We start from the raw sequence: 19,587 nt of genomic DNA, 5'->3' as shown, positions 1-19,587 counted from the left end.
ATCCCAGTCTCCTGCCTTTTCCCCGTAACCTTTGAGTCCTTTCCAATCAATGACCTGGTTCCACAGATAGACAGCGGACAGACTGCAGTTAGCTTGGAAGCCACCAGTTGTGGGACCAGGAGCTGTGAACCAGCTGTGGGACTAGAAGCCTCGAGGACCATTAGAAACCAGGGGTGTTTCCAACATTTAAATCCCTCAGCAAGAATGCAGTGAAGCTCAGGTTTGGACTGAGGAGTCCACAGTTTGAGAGCTTAAAGGAAAATTGGAGGCTTGTTTAGTGAAAAGATAATGGATGGACTCCCATAAACTCTTGGAGCTTGGAGAATATCTGGAGTACTGGGGAGAATTAAAGTGAATTGTGGAGAGCTTTGACATACCTTTGGGAGGTCCTAGGAACAGAAGTGAATGAACCTTCAAGATATTGTTAAGTATAAAGAAACTCTTGGGGTGAGGTAAAAAAATAGAACTAGGTTTATATCATAAATCTTTATTGAGTGTAGTATTCAATTTGTAGTGTTGTCTTTTTAAATTTTATTTAAACATACAGTAAAGTTTGTTTTTGTTTAACAATGTGGAAGCTTGTGATGTAATTCTTTCAGTTAATCACTGGGTGTTCGAATTTCTCTGCAAACGTTAACAGTCCTGACCGGGATCGCAAAAATTCACACAAACAGTGTTTCAAAACAAATCGAAGAAAAAGATGGTTTTTCTTCTTCAGTCCAAACGTTACACATGAAGAAACCCTCTTCTGGTATCTCCAATAATTTGTTGCTTCGAGCAATTCTTTTCATGGAACAATCAGATAATTGATGACTGAAAATGGAACTAATTGTATCCCTTTAAAGCAGGAGGGCGATCGCCCGGCACAGAGGGGAATCTGGGATTTCTCCCATAGACCAATTGACAGGGATTCTACCCTCCAACCACCTGAAGTGAATTCTTTCCATGAATCATCCGTGCCAGTGCAGGTGTCAACTTGCAGTTTGGCTGATCAGAAAATGCTTTGTTGCTGATTTTCCTTGTGTTAGGAAGTGACAATGCCAAGGCCAGATCTTGTTTCCTCCTTGATCGGGATGTAACCCGTGTCCACATCGCCACTTCATTCTTCCACTGGTTGTATGGTTCAGACTCCGAGAGCATCAGCAGGTAATCAGACCCTGACAATTCCCACTGCCTTTCAGTCATTTCTCACAAAAGCTGCTGGGATTGGAAGCTTCTGTCTGAAATATACTTTCTTTTAGTTTCCAACCTTCACCATTAGACAAGCATTTTCTGTTACCATGTTATAATCCTGACAGCCTTGGGGCGGAGTCAATCTTTATTTGGTATAGATTTGTTCACAGAATCAAACATTACAGGTTCAACTCTGACTCCAAGCTATATTAGTGAGTCCCACTTTTTACCTGCTCATTATAACTGTCTAATCAGCGCCCTCCATCTGAATAAACTTAACCTCTATTGATATAATTAACAGCCACAGTCAGAGCATCCAAAAGATCACTAATGGGTGTGACTGCCATGGTGTCTCAGCAGCTTGGGTGAACAAGTGAATCCTTTCCCACACACTGAGCAGGTGAATGGTCTCAGTTTGGAAACTAAGGGAAAATAAAATTTCAGGCAGAAGCTTCCAATCTGGTAGGTTTTATGAGAAATCACTGAAAGTGAGTGGGAATTATCAGGGTCTCTCCCCAGTGTGAATTCCCTGATGTTTCAGGAGGTCAGATGATGTTCTAAACCTCTTTGCACAGTGAGAGCTCCTGAACGGGGTCTCCTCAGTGTGAATGCGCTGGTCGACCCTCAGGTAGGCTAAGGTTTTAAAGCAGCTCCCACAGTCAGCATTGAACAGGTTCCTTATTGGGGGAGGTGCCTCAGTATTCCAGCAGACTGGATGATTGACTGAGTCACTTCCCACACACACATCAGATGAATGGCCTTTCCCCAGTGTGTAATCATTTGTGTCTCAGCAGACTAGATAATTGAGTGAATCCCTTCCCACACTCGGAGCAGATGAATGGCCTCGGCCCAGTGTGAATGCGTTGGTTTGTCAGCGGGAGGGATGAGTGAGTGAATCCCTTCCCACGCTCTGAGCAGGGGGACAGTCCCTTACCCGTGTGAAATCGCTGGTGGTTCTGCAGGGTAGATGACTGAGTGAATCCCTTTCCACACACACAACAGGTGAATGGTCTCTCCCCATTGTGAACCCGCTGGTGTGTCAGCAGGGCAGACGAATCGCTGAATTTCTTCCCACACTCAGAGCAGGTGAATGGCCTCTCCCTGATGTGAAGTCGCTGGTGATTCCTCAGGGTGGATGAATCACGAAATCCCCTTCCAAACTCAGAGCAGGTGAACGGTGTCTCCACAGTGTGGCTGCATCGAAGGGTTTCCAGCTTCGAGGGACAATTGAATCCCGTCCCACAGTCCCTACATTTCCATGGTCTGAGTGTCTTTGTACATCTCCAGGATCAGATGAAGGTTTGACCCCACAGATAACACATACATGGTCTCTCTCCTCACTGTGAATCCTTCAATCTTTTCCAGGCTGTGTAACTGGTTAAAGCTCTTTCCACAGTCAGTTCACTGGAATACTCTCACTCGAGTGAATGTGTCTCAGTGATTTTCCAGTCACACTGATGTTTAAACAGTTTGAAGGAACAGACAAACATTTCCCATTCTAGTTTCAAATGCCGATGGTATTCAGATCCTGAATAATTGGGTGACTCTGTCAGATCCTAACGTCATGTTTGTTGAGATTTGTGTCTGTAAATTCTCCCCTTCTAATAGCCTGTGAAAGAAATTCACAAGAATCATTGCTGCCAGTACAGGATAAAAACTCAGAACAGACAATTCTAGTTTCTGTGGAACATTCTTTCCTCTCATTCTTAACTTTGTAAATCTCCATCCCAAACACTCTCCCTCCATTCTCACTTTGCTGGACCTGAAATAGACATTGTCCTGAGGGTGCTGATTCATCCTAATCGACAGATCCGTGCTGACTGTTTCATGTACAGGACACATATTCCCGAAATCTTCACACAGGCTTGTGTCTAAGCATATAAAAAATTTGCATATTTAGTGGACTAAAAATGTAAGCAATATTCAGAACTCTATTACATGATTAGAGATACATGATTAGAGATTAGAGATTAAAGTCCAAAGATGTGCGGGTTAGGTTGATTGGCCATGTTAAAATTGCCCCTTAGTGTCCTGGGATGCATAGATGAGAGGGATTAGTGGGTAAAATATGTAGGGATATGGGGGTAGAGCCTGGGTGGGATTGTGGTCGGTGCAGACTCGATGGGCCGAATGGCCTCTTTCTGTACTGTAGGGTTTCTATGATTCTATGACAGATGGATGCGGAAGAACTTGACTTAGGGAGCAAGCAATCATGTTCTGGAACTCACTGACGATGAGAGTGGTGGAAGTGGAGACGACCAGTGATTTCAAAATAAAATTTGTCGGGCACTTGAAGGAATTAAACGTACTGGGGAACAGGGATATGGAGGAAAAATGGCACTGAGTGGATTCCCCGACAGAGACTGGGCACGGACTCAAGCTGCTGAATTGATTTATCTTGTGCTCTGCTGACTCTTTGACTGGAAAATATACAGAGTAGTTACAATACTATTCTGGAATTAAACAACATCAACTGTAATACAAATCCATAAATGATATACCTAATATGCACCATATAGTAAGAAGTCTCACAACACCAGGTTAAAGTCCAACAGGTTTATTTGGAATCACAAGCTTTCAGAGCACTGCCCCTTCATCAGGTGAGAAGGAGCAGCGCGCTGAAAGCTCATGATTCCAAATAAACCCGTTGGACTTTAACCAGGTGTTGTGAGACTTCTTACTGTGCCCACCCCAGTCCAACACCGGCATCTCCACATCATATGCACCATATAACAACACCAGACATATCAATGTTGTTACGATCCTCATGGTCACCTTATAATAAACAAATTCCCACAAATCCCAATGGAATAAACTGAAAGACAATGTTTCATTTAAAAAAAATTTTACTTTAAAAATTAATCTAAAATTAACATCACTGAATCATGCATTAAGAAACAGTGTTTGAATAGACAGGATAAATTACACTTTAAAAAGCTCGGACAATAAAAACAGGTTCCACAAAATCACAAACATTTCCCCCTCAGTATATTTGGCTCTAATTCCAGTTCCAGAGAATTTCTCTGTCTCTGTATTTCCCAGGGGGAGAAAGAAAGTGTTTTCCTCACAGATGTTGTCCAGAGGAGGAAGTTGGAGTCTGTGTGTGAAGTTTGAGTCTGTGTGTGAAGTTTGAGTCTGTGTGTGAAGTTTGAGTCTGTGGTGAAGTTGGAGTCTGGTGAAGTTTGAGTCTGTGGTGAAGTTTGAGTCTGTGGTGAAGTTTGAGTCTGTGTGTGAAGTTTGAGTCTGTGGTGAAGTTGGAGTCTGTGGTGAAGTTTGAGTCTGTGGTGAAGTTTGAGTCTGTGTGTGAAGTTTGAGTCTGTGGTGAAGTTTGAGTCTGTGTGTGAAGTTTGAGTCTGTGGTGAAGTTTGAGTCTGTGGTGAAGTTTGAGTCTGTGTGTGAAGTTTGAGTCTGTGGTGAAGTTTGAGTCTGTGGTGAAGTTTGAGTCTGTAGTGAAGTTTGAGTCTGTGTGTGAAGTTTGAGTCTGTGGTGAAGTTTGAGTCTGTGGTGAAGTTTGAGTCTGTGGTGAAGTTTGAGTCTGTGTGTGAAGTTTGAGTCTGTGTGTGAAGTTTGAGTCTGTGTGTGAAGTTTGAGTCTGTGGTGAAGTTTGAGTCTGTGGTGAAGTTTGAGTCTGTGGTGAAGTTTGAGTCTGTGTGAAGTTTGAGTCTGTGTGAAGTTTGAGTCTGTGTGAAGTTTGAGTCTGTGTGTGAAGTTTGAGTCTGTGTGTGAAGTTTGAGTCTGTGTGTGAAGTTTGAGTCTGTGTGTGAAGTTTGAGTCTGTGGTGAAGTTTGAGTCTGTGGTGAAGTTTGAGTCTGTGTGTGAAGTTTGAGTCTGTGTGTGAAGTTTGAGTCTGTGTGTGAAGTTTGAGTCTGTGTGTGAAGTTTGAGTCTGTGTGTGAAGTTTGAGTCTGTGTGTGAAGTTTGAGTCTGTGGTGAAGTTTGAGTCTGTGGTGAAGTTTGAGTCTGTGGTGAAGTTGGAGTCTGTGGTGAAGTTTGAGTCTGTGGTGAAGTTTGAGTCTGTGGTGAAGTTTGAGTCTGTGTGAAGTTTGAGTCTGTGTGAAGTTTGAGTCTGTGTGAAGTTTGAGTCTGTGGTGAAGTTTGAGTCTGTGTGAAGTTTGAGTCTGTGTGAAGTTTGATTCTGTGTGTGAAGTTTGAGTCTGTGTGTGAAGTTTGAGTCTGTGTGTGAAGTTGGAGTCTGTGTGTGAAGTTTGAGTCTGTGTGAAGTTTGAGTCTGTGTGAAGTTTGATTCTGTGTGTGAAGTTTGAGTCTGTGTGTGAAGTTGGAGTCTGTGTGTGAAGTTGGAGTCTGTGTGTGAAGTTGGAGTCTGTGGTGAAGTTTGAGTCTGTGTGTGAAGTTTGAGTCTGTGTGTGAAGTTTGAGTCTGTGGTGAAGTTTGAGTCTGTGGTGAAGCTACAAACAGAAGCTGTTCTGTTTCAAATCAAACTGCGGGACTTGGAAGAAAATGATGGGAAGAGATTTTGCAAAGTCCCCTCCCCCACTCCCTCAGCTGGCAGCCCAGCACGCAGGCGCAGAGAGCGCTGCTGAGCCGAGCTGTCCGGAGCAGGCGCAGAGAGCGCTGCTGAGCCGAGCTGTCCGGAGCAGGCGCAGAGAGCGCTGCTGAGCCGAGCTGTCCGGAGCAGGCGCAGAGAGCGCTGCTGAGCCGAGCTGTCCGGAGCAGGCGCAGAGAGTGCTGCTGAGCCGAGCTGTCCGGAGCAGCCGCAGAGAGCGCTGCTGAGCCGAGCTGTCCGGAGCAGGCGCAGAGAGCGCTGCTGAGCCGAGCTGTCCGGAGCAGGCGCAGAGAGTGCTGCTGAGCCGAGCTGTCCGGAGCAGGCGCAGTGCGGCTGCCGCCAGCGGTCGCTCTCGATCTCTTTTTGGAGCAGCCGCCGTAGAGAGAGGGGGGAGGGGGAGATCACCGCGCGGCTTCTCGCTCTGGCCGGAGCCGCCAGCCGGTTGCCTGGAAACCTTGGCTCGAGGAGGTGCAGGGGGAGGGGAACAATGGGTGGGGGCGGGGCTCCCGTGGACGCGCGCCCGGGCCTGCGCACTGGAACCACAGGACGTCACATGGGAACAGACTTATTCCTATTGGCTAATTCAGGCTCGGTTATATTGTGCCATCACAATGCGGAAGTTGGCCAATGATTGAAACTTCCGCCTCTGGACAACATCTGGGAGGAAATCAATGTTTCGCCCTTTCCATTTCTTTTCTCATTCTGGAGGAAATTGGGGACTTGTAGCAACTGAATGGTAAGGAAGTGAATCCAGTCGGTATATTCCACACATTGTTCGGCCGGTCAGATAGACATGTACCTGTTTGGCAGCCTGCATGGAGATTTTCAGCTCTCTGTGTTAAGGACAGGAAGGAGTGAGCATGGATCTGTCAATCAGCCTCAATCAGCACCTTCAGGAGAATTGGAAGGGTAAATATTAGATACAGCAGAGTGAGAATGGAGGGAGAGTGTGTGGGATGGAGATTCACAGCTTTTGGGGATTGAGAGAGAAAGAATGTTCCATAGAAACTGGAATTGTCTGTTCTGAATTTCGATCCTGTACTGACACTGATGACTTGTGTCAACTTGTTTTGCAGGATATTGAAAGAGGAATCACAGGCTAAAATCTCAAACGTCACATCTAGATCTGGCAGAGTCATATTCCTTGGGACCTGAATATCATCGGCCATTGAATCTGGAAGATTTGAAAAGATTTCAAACATTAGTGTGACTGGAAAAGCATCAACACACTTCCACATTCAAGTGAGAGTGTTCCAGTGCACTGACTGAAGAGCTTTAACCAGTTACACAGCCTGAATAAATATCACACCATTCACAGCGGGGAGAGACTGTTCTGTGTGTGGACAAGGCTTCAACTGATTGGCCACCCAAGGGAGAGGCAAGGACACCTGCACCATGGAGAAACCATGGAAATGTGCAGACTGTGGAAAGAGATACAGATACCCCTCTCTGCTGGATGCTCATCGGCGCAACCACACTGGGGAGAGGCCATTCATCTGCTTTGAGTGTGGGGAGGGATTCATTCGGTTCCCCCACCTGCAGACACACAAGCGAGTTCACACTGGAGAGAGACCGTTCACCTGCTCTCAGTGTGGAAAGGGATTCACTGTGTCATCCACTTTGCAGAGACACCAGCGAATTCACACTGGGGAGAGGCCATTCACCTGCTCTCAATGTGGGAAGGGGTTCAACCAGTTATCCAACCTGTGGACACACCAGCGAATTCACACTGGGGAGAGGCCATTCACCTGCTCTCAGTGTGGAAAGGGATTCACTCGGTTATCCGACCTGCAGACACATCAGCGCGTTCATACTGGGGAGAGGCCGTACACCTGCTCTCAGTGTGGAAAGGGATTCACCATGTCATCCACTTTGCAGAGACACCAGCGAATTCACACTGGGGAGAGGCCGTTCACCTGCTCTCAGTGTGGAAAGGGATTCACTCAGTTATCCCACCTGCAGACACATCAGCGCATTCACGCTGGGGAGAGGCCGTTTACCTGCTCTCAGTGTGGGAAGGGTTTCGCTCAGTCATCCGTCCTGCAGACACATCAGCGCATTCACACTGGGGAGAGGCCGTTTACCTGCTCTCAGTGTGGGAAGGGTTTCGCTCGTTCATCAAACCTGCAGAGACACCAGCGAGTTCACATGGGGAGAGGCCATCCACCTGCTCTCAGTGTGGGAAGGAATTCACTCAGTTGTCCCACCTGCTGAGACATCAGTGAGGTTACACTGGGGAGAAACCGTCCACCTGCTCAGCGTATAAAAAGGGTTCAGAAGTTCATCACAGCTGCTGAGGCACCAACAAGTTCACAGGGGTTGGATTCTGCTGTTATTGTTTCTGCTCTCAATTACACCAGGACTGCATTCTGTTCATTCTCACAGTTGGTCACTGGGGAGGGTCGGAGGGTTTCTTTCTGCTGGACTGGCCGGTCTCACAACTTTGCCTCCAGTGGGCTGATGCTCTTTGAGTCTTGTTGCGAATACCTGGTTTCAAATTTCACATGGATCACAGAGTGACCGGGTGTGAGGAAGTTCAGAGATATTTAGTCAGCATTTCTGTTTGAAACTCCCCCAGAAGCCCATCCAATTTCCTTTGTAATTGTTTACTGTCTCCACTTCCTCCACCCTCGTAGGCAGCAAGTTCCAGGTCAGTACCATGCACTGCATCAAAATATTCTTTAATTTCTGTTTTAAAGATGTTGTGAATCTATTGTCCTGGACAATAAAGAAATTGGAATAACTCACCTTGGGTGTGGGTGAATGGAATATATCAATCTGGTATCCACCTACAGTCTAGAGGAAGTATGGAATGTGTAGCTGGAAATCCCTCCCTCACAGCACTGTGGGTGTACTTATACCTCAGGCATTGTAGCAGTTCAGGAAGGCAGTGTTGGCGCTGATCGTGGCCGAGGCAGCTACATACAGCCACATATTCTGTTATAATTGAAGGACTGCAGATTGAATGTGAGGCATTGTGGGACTGGACTATCTTGACCACATTCCTGTGACTGCTCAGTTTCTGCAATCACGGACCATTAAAGCTGCTTAGCAGGGCCCCGACAGAGGACCTGGTGAGAATATTTACTCAGAATGGGTTAGAATTAAACTTATTCCAGGACCGGCTGGTGTTCAGCGGCTGAGATACCCGAATCTGTGAAAAGGGGGTCTGACCAATCAACAAACAGTGGTAGGTAGTTGGTTAAGAAGTTAAAAAGCGTTCTCAGGCATTGTTTAAATTATTTTATCCCAAATTTGTGATAAGAACTGTGAGGGACATGTGACCCGATAGTCAGTGAAGTGACGGTATACTCCAAGTAGCACTGGACTGAAAAGCAGACCTCAGAGTAGATTCTAATGGTTATAAACTGACCCAAGCATGGCCAGTGAAAAATCAGAGCTCGAGTGAGGACTGGACAGGTCTCTTACCTGCTGTTTGGAAACTAAGAACAAGAAACTTATCGATAAAATTATTAGAGAATACAGCCAACGTTTCAAGTCTGGAAGACATTTCATAACAGCTCTTATGAAGGGTCATCCATACTTGAAACATTGGCTCCACTCTGTCTCCACAGATGCTGCCAGACCTGCTGAGCTTTTCCAGCATTTTCTGTTGTTGTTTCAGATTCCAGCATCCGCAGTATTTAACTTTTCTGATAAAATGATTAGTTCTGATTGGAATCCCCATGACCCTCCCGCAAAACAGAGGGAGTGGTGGCAAAGGGAGAAAAAGGATAAGGATGATAAAGTCTGGGTTCTGATTCTCCGAGCCCATGTAGAATAAACAAAATGAGTGAATCAGTTTATAAAGAACAGAAGTTGTCCATCCCTAACAAAAACTGATCAAATGAAAATAATTAGGTTCTGGAATATAACAAAAAAATTAAGAGCTGAAGTTTACAATCGAGTTTGTTTTGATTTTTATACTTGTGTAAAGTGGGATTATTGTGTGCCAAGTGTTTGCTGCTCACTCCCCATCCCTTTCGGTTCTGTAGAAAAGTTAACCCTTTCAGCAGACAGTTCATTTCTTTTCAAATCATCTGAAAACTCATGTCTATTTTAGTTTATAATTGAAGATTTATGGGAATTGGCTAAGATGGGCTTTCGGCATTTTTAAAGTATAAAAAAGTGGTCTTGAGAAGGCAATTTGGTAGAGAGAGGTGGAGGGAGAGATGTTTACAGAGAGGTGTTGAGAGCTGTTGGTTTTACAAGTTATCCATGTTTTTGGAGCGGTCACTTCATGTCCTGGTCTGAGAGGGATGGAGAGAAGTCTGTTCAATTGTTAAAGTTAAACTTTCTCTATTAACTGTTAATCGACACTCCGTTTTTATCTTTCTGACTTGTTACATTTTTAATGATAAATAAACTTTCTGAATTCACCATTTAATGTGTTCTTTCTTACCACATGGTTAAGTCACTGGAACCTGGTGTGATTTACGATTGGGGAGGTTATTGTAAACAAGAGAACCCCATAAATCTTAGTTCAAACAAATCAAAGTTCTTACAAATGGAATGTTATCCTTTATTATGAGAGAAAGTGAACATAGGAGTAAAGATGTTCTGCTTCAGTTATGCAGGGCGTTGCTGAGACTGCATCTTGAACACTCGGTGCAGCTTTGTCTCCTATTTAAGAAATGATACAAATGCATTGAAAGTGGTTCAGAGGAGGTTTAATAGATTGCTTCCCAATTTTGTCCGATTTTCCTTGTCTTCACCTCTGACAAAGAGTAATCCTGACTCAAAATGTTGCCTCCATTCTCTCTCTACAGATGCTGTCAGACTTGCTGAGATTGTCCAGCATTTTCTGTTTTTGTTTCAGATTCCAACAACAGCAGAATTTTGCCTTTATACTAATTCTTGTTGGATAAGGGCATCAAAAGTATCGGGTATAGCACGAGAACGCAACACAAACAGATCAGCCATGATGTAAATAAACGGTGGAGCCGACTCAAAGGGCCAAATGGCCGACTTTTCTGCTCCGATGTCGAATGTTGGTCACAAATTCCTGAGAATTGTGAACCAAGGCTGGAAGATTCGCCTTGCTTGTGTTAGTGGGAAAATGTCCAGGAGAACCATCACTGTGAAGGACAGTTCTGGGATTAAAGGTTGCCAAACTGGAAAAGGAAAACAATGGAAATAAACTGTTGAGGAGTAAAGAATCACTTTGGGCTGGTTTTTGGAGAAAGAGTGTCAACATTCCAAGGCAGGGTAAAATATATCCATTGAGTGGATATTTAATGGTGTTAAGAGTAAAAGGGCAAAGTTTAATTTTACAGTTTAAGGGCGATGTTCCCTATAAAAAAGTGTTTAATCATTGGTGCTTCCAGTTTGTTGGAGTAAACGCCATAAACTTGAAGTTTTGTCGTGTCATTCTTTAATTTACTCACTGGGTTTAGAATTTTTTTTTAAATTGTTGATCATCAGAGATCCTAACAGTTCATTTAAAGGCACACATTTCGACTTCCCATTTGAGCCTGGGCACCTTTCTGTCTCTATTGCTCGTGTCAATGACAGCCAGGCGACGGAGCTGAGGGCTAATATTAGCTGAGAATAACGGGGCCTGCGCCCCAGTTGGGAAACTGCCATGGGCATCGCACTAATAGAGAGACTAATAAATAAACTTTAAGACATTGACTTTTACAACTCCATGCGGGTGATCAGTCCGTAGAAACGTAACCCTCTCTGGCTCCTTCTTTGACAGGAATTCTTGTGGAATTCAGCCTCGGGAGTCTGGTTCCTTCTCTGACAGTAATTTCCTTGGAACTCAGCCTCGGGAGTTTTCAGTATTTGGCTCGTAAGGAAGACGTTCAGAACCTCCTACTTTTATCCACAAAGTGACGATTACTTCACGGCAGAGTTGGGCCTGTTGAATCATGACAATTGGTCAATTTGACCACTAGATTAATTTAACTGGATCCTCAATTACTAACACCACCACCTCTTATTATCTTAGACAGGAATACAATAGAACTGGTTCATACTATCCCTTTAGCTGATTCTATACAATCCCTTATTCTCACAGTTTCAAATGTTGAGGCTAATCAGAGCTTGAAGGTCTCTCTCGCCAGTACATTTATCCTCATTGCACATTCTTTACATACACAGCAATTAAACTCTTACAGCAAATAAAACTCAATCTTTTATTAGAACTACTGATTCATTATTCATTGATTAACTATAACTCAATTAAGGCTCATTAATTTCTCATCTGTTCATGACTGGTAGCTAATAAATAGCTACCAGATGGGGCAGATGTTTGAGGGCAAATCAACATCTGGCGTGTGGGAGGCTTTCAAGTGTAAGTTGATAGGGATTCAGGACCAGCACATTCCTGTAAGGGTGAAGGATAAGTATGGCAAGTTTTGGGAACCTTGAATAATGAGAGATATTGTGAGCCTCGTCAAAGAGAAAAACGAAACATTTGTCAAAGCTAGGAGGCTGGGAACACATGAAGCAAGTGTGGAATACAAGGAAAGTAGAAAGAAACTTAAGCAAGGAGTAAGGAGGGCTAAAAGGGGTCACGAAAAAGCATTGGCCAGCAGGATTAAGGAAAATCCCAAGGCTTTTTATACATATATAAAGAGCAAGAGGGTAGCCAGGGAGAGGGTTGGCCCACTCAAGGACAAGGGAGGGAATCTATGCACGGAGCCAGAGGAAATGGGCGAGGTATTAAATGAGTACTTTGCGTCAGTATTCACCAAAGAAAAGGACTTGGTGGATGATGAGTCTGGGAAAGGATGTGTAGATAGTTTGAGTCATGTTGAGATCAAAAAGGAGGAGGTATTGGGGTTCGTGAGAAACATTAAGGTAGACAAGTCCCCAGGGCCTGATGGGATTTACCCCAGAATACTGAGGGAGGCAAGGGAGGAAATTGCTGGGGCCTTGAGAGAAATATTTGTATCCTCACTGGCTACGGGGAGGTCCCAGAGAATTGGAGAATAGCCAATGTTGTTCCTTTGTTTAAGAAGGGTAGCAAGAATAATCCAGGTAATTACAGGCCGGTGAGCCATACATCAGCAATAGGGAAATTATTGGAGAGGATTCTTCGAGACAGGATTTATTCCCACTTGGAAATAAGTGGACGTATTAGTGAGAGTCAACATGGTTTTGTGAAGGGGAGGTCGTGTCTCACGAACTTGATCGGGTTTTTCGAGGAAGTGACGAAGATGATTGATGAGGGTAGGGCAGTGGATGTTGTCTACATGGACTTCAGTAAGGCCTTTGACAAGGTCCCTCATGGCAGACTGATGCACAAGGTGAAGTTGCATGGGATCAGAGGTGAGCTGGCAAGGTGGATACAAAACTGGCTTGGTCAAAGAAGACAGAGGGTATCAGTGGAAGAATGCATTTCTGAATGGAGGGCTGTGACAAGTGGCATTCCTCAGGGATCAGTGCTGGGATCTTTGCTGTTTGTAATATGCACAAATGATTTGGAGGAAAATGTAACTGGTTTGATTAGTAAGTTTGCGGGCGACACATAGGTTGGAGGATTTGCGGATAGCGATGAGGACCATCAGAGGATACAGTAGGATATAGATCGGTTGGAGACTTGGGCGGAGAGATGGCAGATGGAGTTTAATCCAGACAAATGTGAGGTAATGCATTTTGGAAGGTGTCATACAGATAGGAAATATACAGTAAATGGCAGAACCCTTATGAGTATTGATAGACAAAGGGATCTGGGTGTACAGGTACACAGGTCACTGAAGGTGGCAATGCAGGTGGAGAAGGTAGTCAAGAAGGCATACGGCATGATTGCCTTTATCGGCCAGTGCACTGAGTTTAAAAATTGGCAAGTCATGTTGCAGCTTTATAGAACCTTAGTTAGGCCGCACTTGAAATATAGTGTTCAATTCTGGTCGCCACGCTACCAGAAAGAGGTGGAGGCTTTGGAGAGGGTACAGAAAAGATTTACCAGGATGTTGCCTGGTATGGAGGGCATTAGCTATGAGGAGAGGTTGGAGAAACTTGGTTTGTTCTCACTGGAGCGACGGAGATCGAGGGGCGACCTGATAGAAGTCTACAAGATTATGAGAGGCATGGACAGAGTGGATAGTCAGAAGCTTTTTCCCAGGGTGGAAGAGTCAATTACTGGGGGACATAGGTTTAAGGTGCGAGGCGCAATGTTTAAAGGAGATGTACAAGGCAGATTTTTTACACAGAGAGTAGTGGGTGCCTGGAACTCGTTGCTGGGGGAGGTAGTGGAAGCGGATACGGTAGTGACTTTTAAGGGGCATCGTGACAAATACATGAATAGGATGGGAATAGACGGATATGGTCCCCGGAAGGGTATGGGGTATTCGTTAAGTCAGGCAGCATGGTCGGTGCAGGCTTGGAGGGCCGAAGGGCCTGTTCCTGTGCTGTAATTTTCTTTGTTCTAAATACAGTAATATTTAATGAACACATTTGGTTCATAGAATGTGGTTGACTCTCAACTGCCCTCTGAACAAGGGCATCTAGGGATGGGCAATAAATGTTGGCCAGCCAGCGACGCCCATGTCCCACAACTGAATAAGGTTAATACAAGATATACTGGTTCGAAAAGACACTTGCTGCAAGCCAATAACTTTCCTTCTTACTTGAACTGAGCAATCAACCTTATTCTTGAGCCAGATTTGACAGAATATAATGTCCCCCAACTGATCAAATTCATAGAAGAAATTCTTAGTTCAGACAATTCCTGCCAGCTATGCATCTTCCACAAGCATGTAGGTGAATCCAACATTAATTTTTAAAATACAACTCCAGTCACATGTTAGAATTTAACATGGCTTCCTTGACCTTGTTGCTGAGAATGTTTGAAGAGGCAGCAGGGGCACAATGGGTCACACGGCCTCCTTTTGCGCTCTCTGCTCCTCGGTTGCATTTGAAGTGGTAAATATCTGGGACTCACTTCCTACGAGCGGCTGAAGCAGAGATAATGGAATGTTTCCAAAAGGAAATTGGATGGGAACTTCAGGGAAATAAATCCGCAGGGACACGGAGAGAGGACAACAGTTTGATCGAAAGAGAGCTGGCATGGACTCAATGGGCTGAATGGCCCCATTCGCAATCCTAATGCCTGTCTGATCTAAAGAGAGAAATTTCAGCTGTTCCAGTCTCTCCAACTCACTGAAGTCCCTCATCCCTGGAGTCATTCTCGTAAATCTCCTCTGCACCCTCTCTAAGGACTTCACATCTTTCCTAAAGTATGGGGCCCATGTATAGGGTTCCATTCCAGAGGGATAGAACTGAACAGCAGGGAGGTTCTGTTCAACTTGTTTAGAATCAGGGTTAGACCACACTGGGAGCACTGTCAACATCTGTGATCTCCATTTAGAAAAAGGAAAAAGAGGCACTGGAGAAGGAGCAACAAAGATTCACAAGAATAATCCCAGAACTGAGAGCATTTAACCCTCAGGAAAGACTGGGGCTGCTTTTCTCTAGAAACGAGAAGACTGAAGGGTGACCTGATGGAAGTCTTTAAGATTATGAAGGGGTTCAATAATCCAACAGGGATTTCAGGAGAAACCTTTTTACCCAGTGAGTGGTGAGAATGTGGAACTCAAAGGGGAAGAGAAAGGAATAGAAGGATATGCTGATGGGGGGAGATGGAGGGGGGTGGGTGGAGGCTCATGTGGAGCATAAATACTGACACAGACCAATTGAGCCGACTGGCCTGGCCCTGTGCTGTAGACTCAATGGAACAGAGACAAATGTACTTACTGTAGATCTACCTGTAGTGGTAGGAAAAACATTATTTACTGTCCAGGATAAAATAAATGTTCTTTGTCAGTTTGTGAGGATCATTTCAGTGGAAATGTGCTCTCCCAGGCTCAAAGAGCATCAGCCCACTGGAAGCAAAATTGTGAGACCAGCCAGTCCACAGAAAGAAATCCTCCGACCCTCCCACTTCACCTACTGTCAGAATGAACATGGTTAAGTCCTGGATGTGATCAACAGCAGCAATAACAGCAGAATCCAACCCCTGTCATCACTTGTGAACTCGCTGGTGTCTCAGCAGGAGGGATGAACTGGTGAATTTCTTCCCACACACAGCAGCTGTGATTGGACTGGTGGATCATCAGTTCCTGAGAGCTTTTGAAACCATTCCCACAGTCAGAGCAGTTAAAGGGTCTCTCCTGGGTGTGAGGGACATTGTGCCTCAGCAGCTGGGGTATCGAGTGAATCCTTCCGCACACACAGAGCAGGTGAATGGTCTCTCCCAGTGTGAATGCGCTGGTGGTCTATCAGATGCTCAGAAATTTTGAAGCCACTCCCACAGTCAGAGCATTTAAAGGGCCTCTCCTGGGAATGAATGACTTTGTGCAGGCTGGATAACCAAGTGAATCCGTTCCCACACTCGGAGCAAGTGAACGGTCTCTCCCCACTGTGAACTTGCTGGTGTGTCAGCAGGGTCGATGACTGAGTGAATCCCTTCCCACACTCGGTGCAGGTAAATGGTCTCTCCTCGGTGTGAGACGCTGGTGTGTCAGCAGGGTGAATGACTGACTGAATCCCTTCCCACACACAGAGCAGGTGAATGGCCTCTCCCTCGTGTGAACTCGCTGGTGTCTCTGCAGTGTGGATGACCTCTTAAACCTCTTTGTGCAGAGAGAGCAGCTGAACAGTCTGTCCTCAGTGTGAATGCGCTGGTGGGACACCAGTTCTCCAGAAATTTTGAATTCACTCCCACAGTCCGAGCATTTAAAGGGCCTCTCACTGGTGTGAGTGACTTTATGACTCAGCAGGTTGGGTAAATTAGTGAATCCCTTCCCACACACAGAGCAGGTGAATGGCCTCTCTCCGGTGTGAACTCGCTGGTGTGTCAGCAGGGCAGATAACTGCGTGAATCCCTTCCCACAGTCAGAGCAAGTGAACGGTCTCTCCCCGGAGTGAACTCGCTGGTGGTTCCGCAGATTCAGATACCCCTCGGAGCTGGAAATTCATCGGCGCAGTCACACTGGGGAGAGACCATTCACCTGCACTAAGTGTGCAAAGGGATTTACGAATTCTTCCGACTTAATGACACACCAGCGGGTTCACACGGGGGAGAGGCCGTTCATCTGTTTGCAGTGTGGAAAGGGATTCTCTCGCTCCTCCAACCTCCGGATACACCAGCGAATTCACAGTGGGGAGAGGCCATTTACCTGCTCCAAGTGTGTGATGAGTTTCAGTCGGTTATCTCAGTTGCAGACACACCAGCGAGTTCACACTGGGGAGAGGCCATTCATCTGCTCTGAATGTGGAAAGGGATTCTCTCTCTCCTACAACCTACAGATACACCAGCGAGTTCACACTGGGAGAGACCGTTCACCTGCTCTGAGTGTGGGTAAGCATTCGTTACTTCATCTGACCTGCTGAGACACGAGCGAGTTCACACAGGGGAGAGGCCATTCAGCTGTCCAGAGTGTGAGATGAGATTTAATCGATCATCTCACTTGCAGACATGCCAGCGAGTTCACAACAGGGAGAGGCTGTTCAGCTGAATGAGAAAGAATTCATTGATTCATCCAACCTTCTGACACACCAGTGTCTTCATGCTGGGGAGAGGCCATTCACTGGGTCTGTGCAGGATGGTATTCACTCAGTTATCCAATCTGTTCAGATACCAGCGAGTTCACAAGTGATTACAGGGACTGGATTCTGCTGTTATTGCTGCTGTTATTCACATCCAGAACTGAACCATGTTCACTCTGACAGTTTTATTTTTATTCAGTGTGGGACATGGCTGTCGCTGGCTGGTCAGCATTTATTGCCCATCCCTAGTTGCTCTCGAGAGGGCAGTTGAGTGTCAACCACATTGCTGTGGCTCTGGAGTCACATGTAGGCCAAACCAGGTAAGGACAACAAATTTCCTTCCGTAAAGAACATTAGTGAACCAGATGCGTTTTTCCGACAATCGACAACGATTTCATGGTCATCAGTAGATTCTCAATTCCAGATGTTTTTTATTGAGGTCAAATTCCACCATCTGCCATGGTGGGATTCGAACCCATGTCCCCAGAACATTAGCTGAGTTTCTGGATTAATAGTCTAGCGATAGCACCACTAGTCCATCGCCTCCCCAAAGTGGGATGGTCGGAGGGTTTCTTTCTGCTGGACTGACCGGTCTCGTGACTTAGCTTCCAGTGGGCTGATGCTCTTTGAGCAGCTCCGCCATTCAATATGATCATGGCTGTTATTAATATGTACAGCAAATTGTAATATTCTAAATAGGATATTCAGATGGTGATACATTTTCATTTCTTCCTGAGGAAGAGGTTTGTGTCTATCTAATCTTTCCTGTTTTACAAATTAACTTTGAGCTTGAGAATTAGTTTTTAAAAAATGAAAAATCTGGGTTGAGAATCTGGTAAAAACACCCTAAGAGCATTCGCAATCACAAGATGTGGCCCATGTTGATTTAAGGAGTCACAGCTGGAAGGATAAGAACAGTAAAAGGGCAGCTGGACTCTTCCTCTTTGAGTCACAGTGAGACATTTCTAATTAAATACACAGAGGGAATTCCCTCAGTTTTGACATGTTCATTCAAAAAGATTGCAAGTAATTTGATTTAGAAAAAAACAGCCACGGGGTATTTGATTATTGTAGATGCTGAAAATCACATTTTCTACTGTGAAAATCAGCTGGAAGTAGCACAATTAACGCAAGATTTGGGACATTTAAGCTCTTATTGAGCAGAGTACAGCAGCTAATGCTGTAAAAAGGGGGCTGGGCTCAGCCTCTTTTAGCAGGAGACCTGGAGACATTGGCCGGAATTTTACCGGCCTGCCCGAGGCTCGTAGGATGGTGCCCGAGGGCAATGGAGAATTCCATTCTGTGAGCCTTGTCCACCTGAATTTGGGGCGGGCGTGCCGGTAAAATCAGGGCCATTGGGTCTGACACTTATCGTCCTGCCTTTGTTACAGAGGTGAACTCATCAGGCAGACCTCAGGGTCACATGTTTGGTTTTGAAATTGCAAGTTAATTATTTTAAACATCTATTGGACATCCCAATTGGTCTCTGTTACCATGGGGATAAGTGATTCAGGGTCAAGCCTTGATTGGAATTCTGGGTGTTTCTCACAGAAAGCAGGCAGTCTGCAGTTAGCTTGGAAACCGTCAACTGTGGGACCAGGAGCTGTGAACCAGCTATGGGAGCAGGAGCCGAGAGGGTCATAAGGAATCAGGGGTGTTCCCAATGTTTAAATCCCTCAGGGAGAAGGCAGTGAAGCCCATGCTTGAACTGGGGAGGCCACAGTTTTGAGGTCTTAAAGGAAAGTTACTTATTTGAAAGCTAATGGAAGGATCCCCATAAAACCTTGGAGAATAGCTGAAAAAGTGAGGAGAATTGAAGTGAATCTTGGAGAGCTTTGACATTCCTTTGGGATGGTTCCAGGAACAGAAGTGAATGAACCTTGAAGAAGAAATTAGATAAAACTCTTGGGTCTAAAAGGGTCAAGGGATATGGGAGACAGGGGGGGGATCAGGATACTGAATTCGATGATCAGCCATGGTCACGATAAATGGTGGAGCAGGTTCAAAGGGCCAAATGACCTATTCCTGCCTCTAGTTTCTATGTTTGTAAATTGTTAAATATAAGGGAACTTGTGCGTGTGCGTGTGCGCGCGCAGGGAGGAGGGTAAAAACTACAAACAAAAGCTGAAAAATACTGCAAAAACTCAGGTCTGACAGCATCTGTGGTGAGTGAAAATAGGATTCATGTTTTGAGTCCACGTGACGCTTCGGAGCTAAAGAGGGGTCGAAAATTAGAACTGAGTTTACAGCATAAATCTTCACAAAATATAATTGGTCATGCTGATTATTAATATTTCTATTTTATATGAAGGAAAGTTTGTTTTTGATTAAAAACCTGGAATCTTCTGATGTAATTTTTCCAGTTAATCGCTGGGTGTTTACATTTCTCTTGAAACGTTAATGTTTCCAACC

General features: G+C 45.1%; 1 protein-coding gene across 1 annotated transcript in view; it reads left to right on the top strand.

Annotated features, from left to right (window-relative positions):
• Nucleotides 1–19,587, top strand: part of LOC144484333 (uncharacterized) — a 71,952-nt gene that overhangs the window by 20,394 nt on the left and 31,971 nt on the right. Inside the window, 4 exon segments of the mRNA XM_078202872.1 lie at nucleotides 7,051–7,824; nucleotides 16,618–16,957; nucleotides 16,960–16,987; nucleotides 18,393–18,477. Coding sequence (XP_078058998.1) covers nucleotides 7,051–7,824; nucleotides 16,618–16,957; nucleotides 16,960–16,987; nucleotides 18,393–18,477 — 1,227 coding nt within the window.

This window comes from Mustelus asterias, unplaced genomic scaffold, assembly GCF_964213995.1.
Source record: "Mustelus asterias unplaced genomic scaffold, sMusAst1.hap1.1 HAP1_SCAFFOLD_100, whole genome shotgun sequence".
Lineage (NCBI taxonomy): Eukaryota > Metazoa > Chordata > Chondrichthyes > Carcharhiniformes > Triakidae > Mustelus > Mustelus asterias.
Note: the sequence above shows the minus strand (reverse complement) of the source record. Positions and strands in the feature narration are given on the sequence as shown.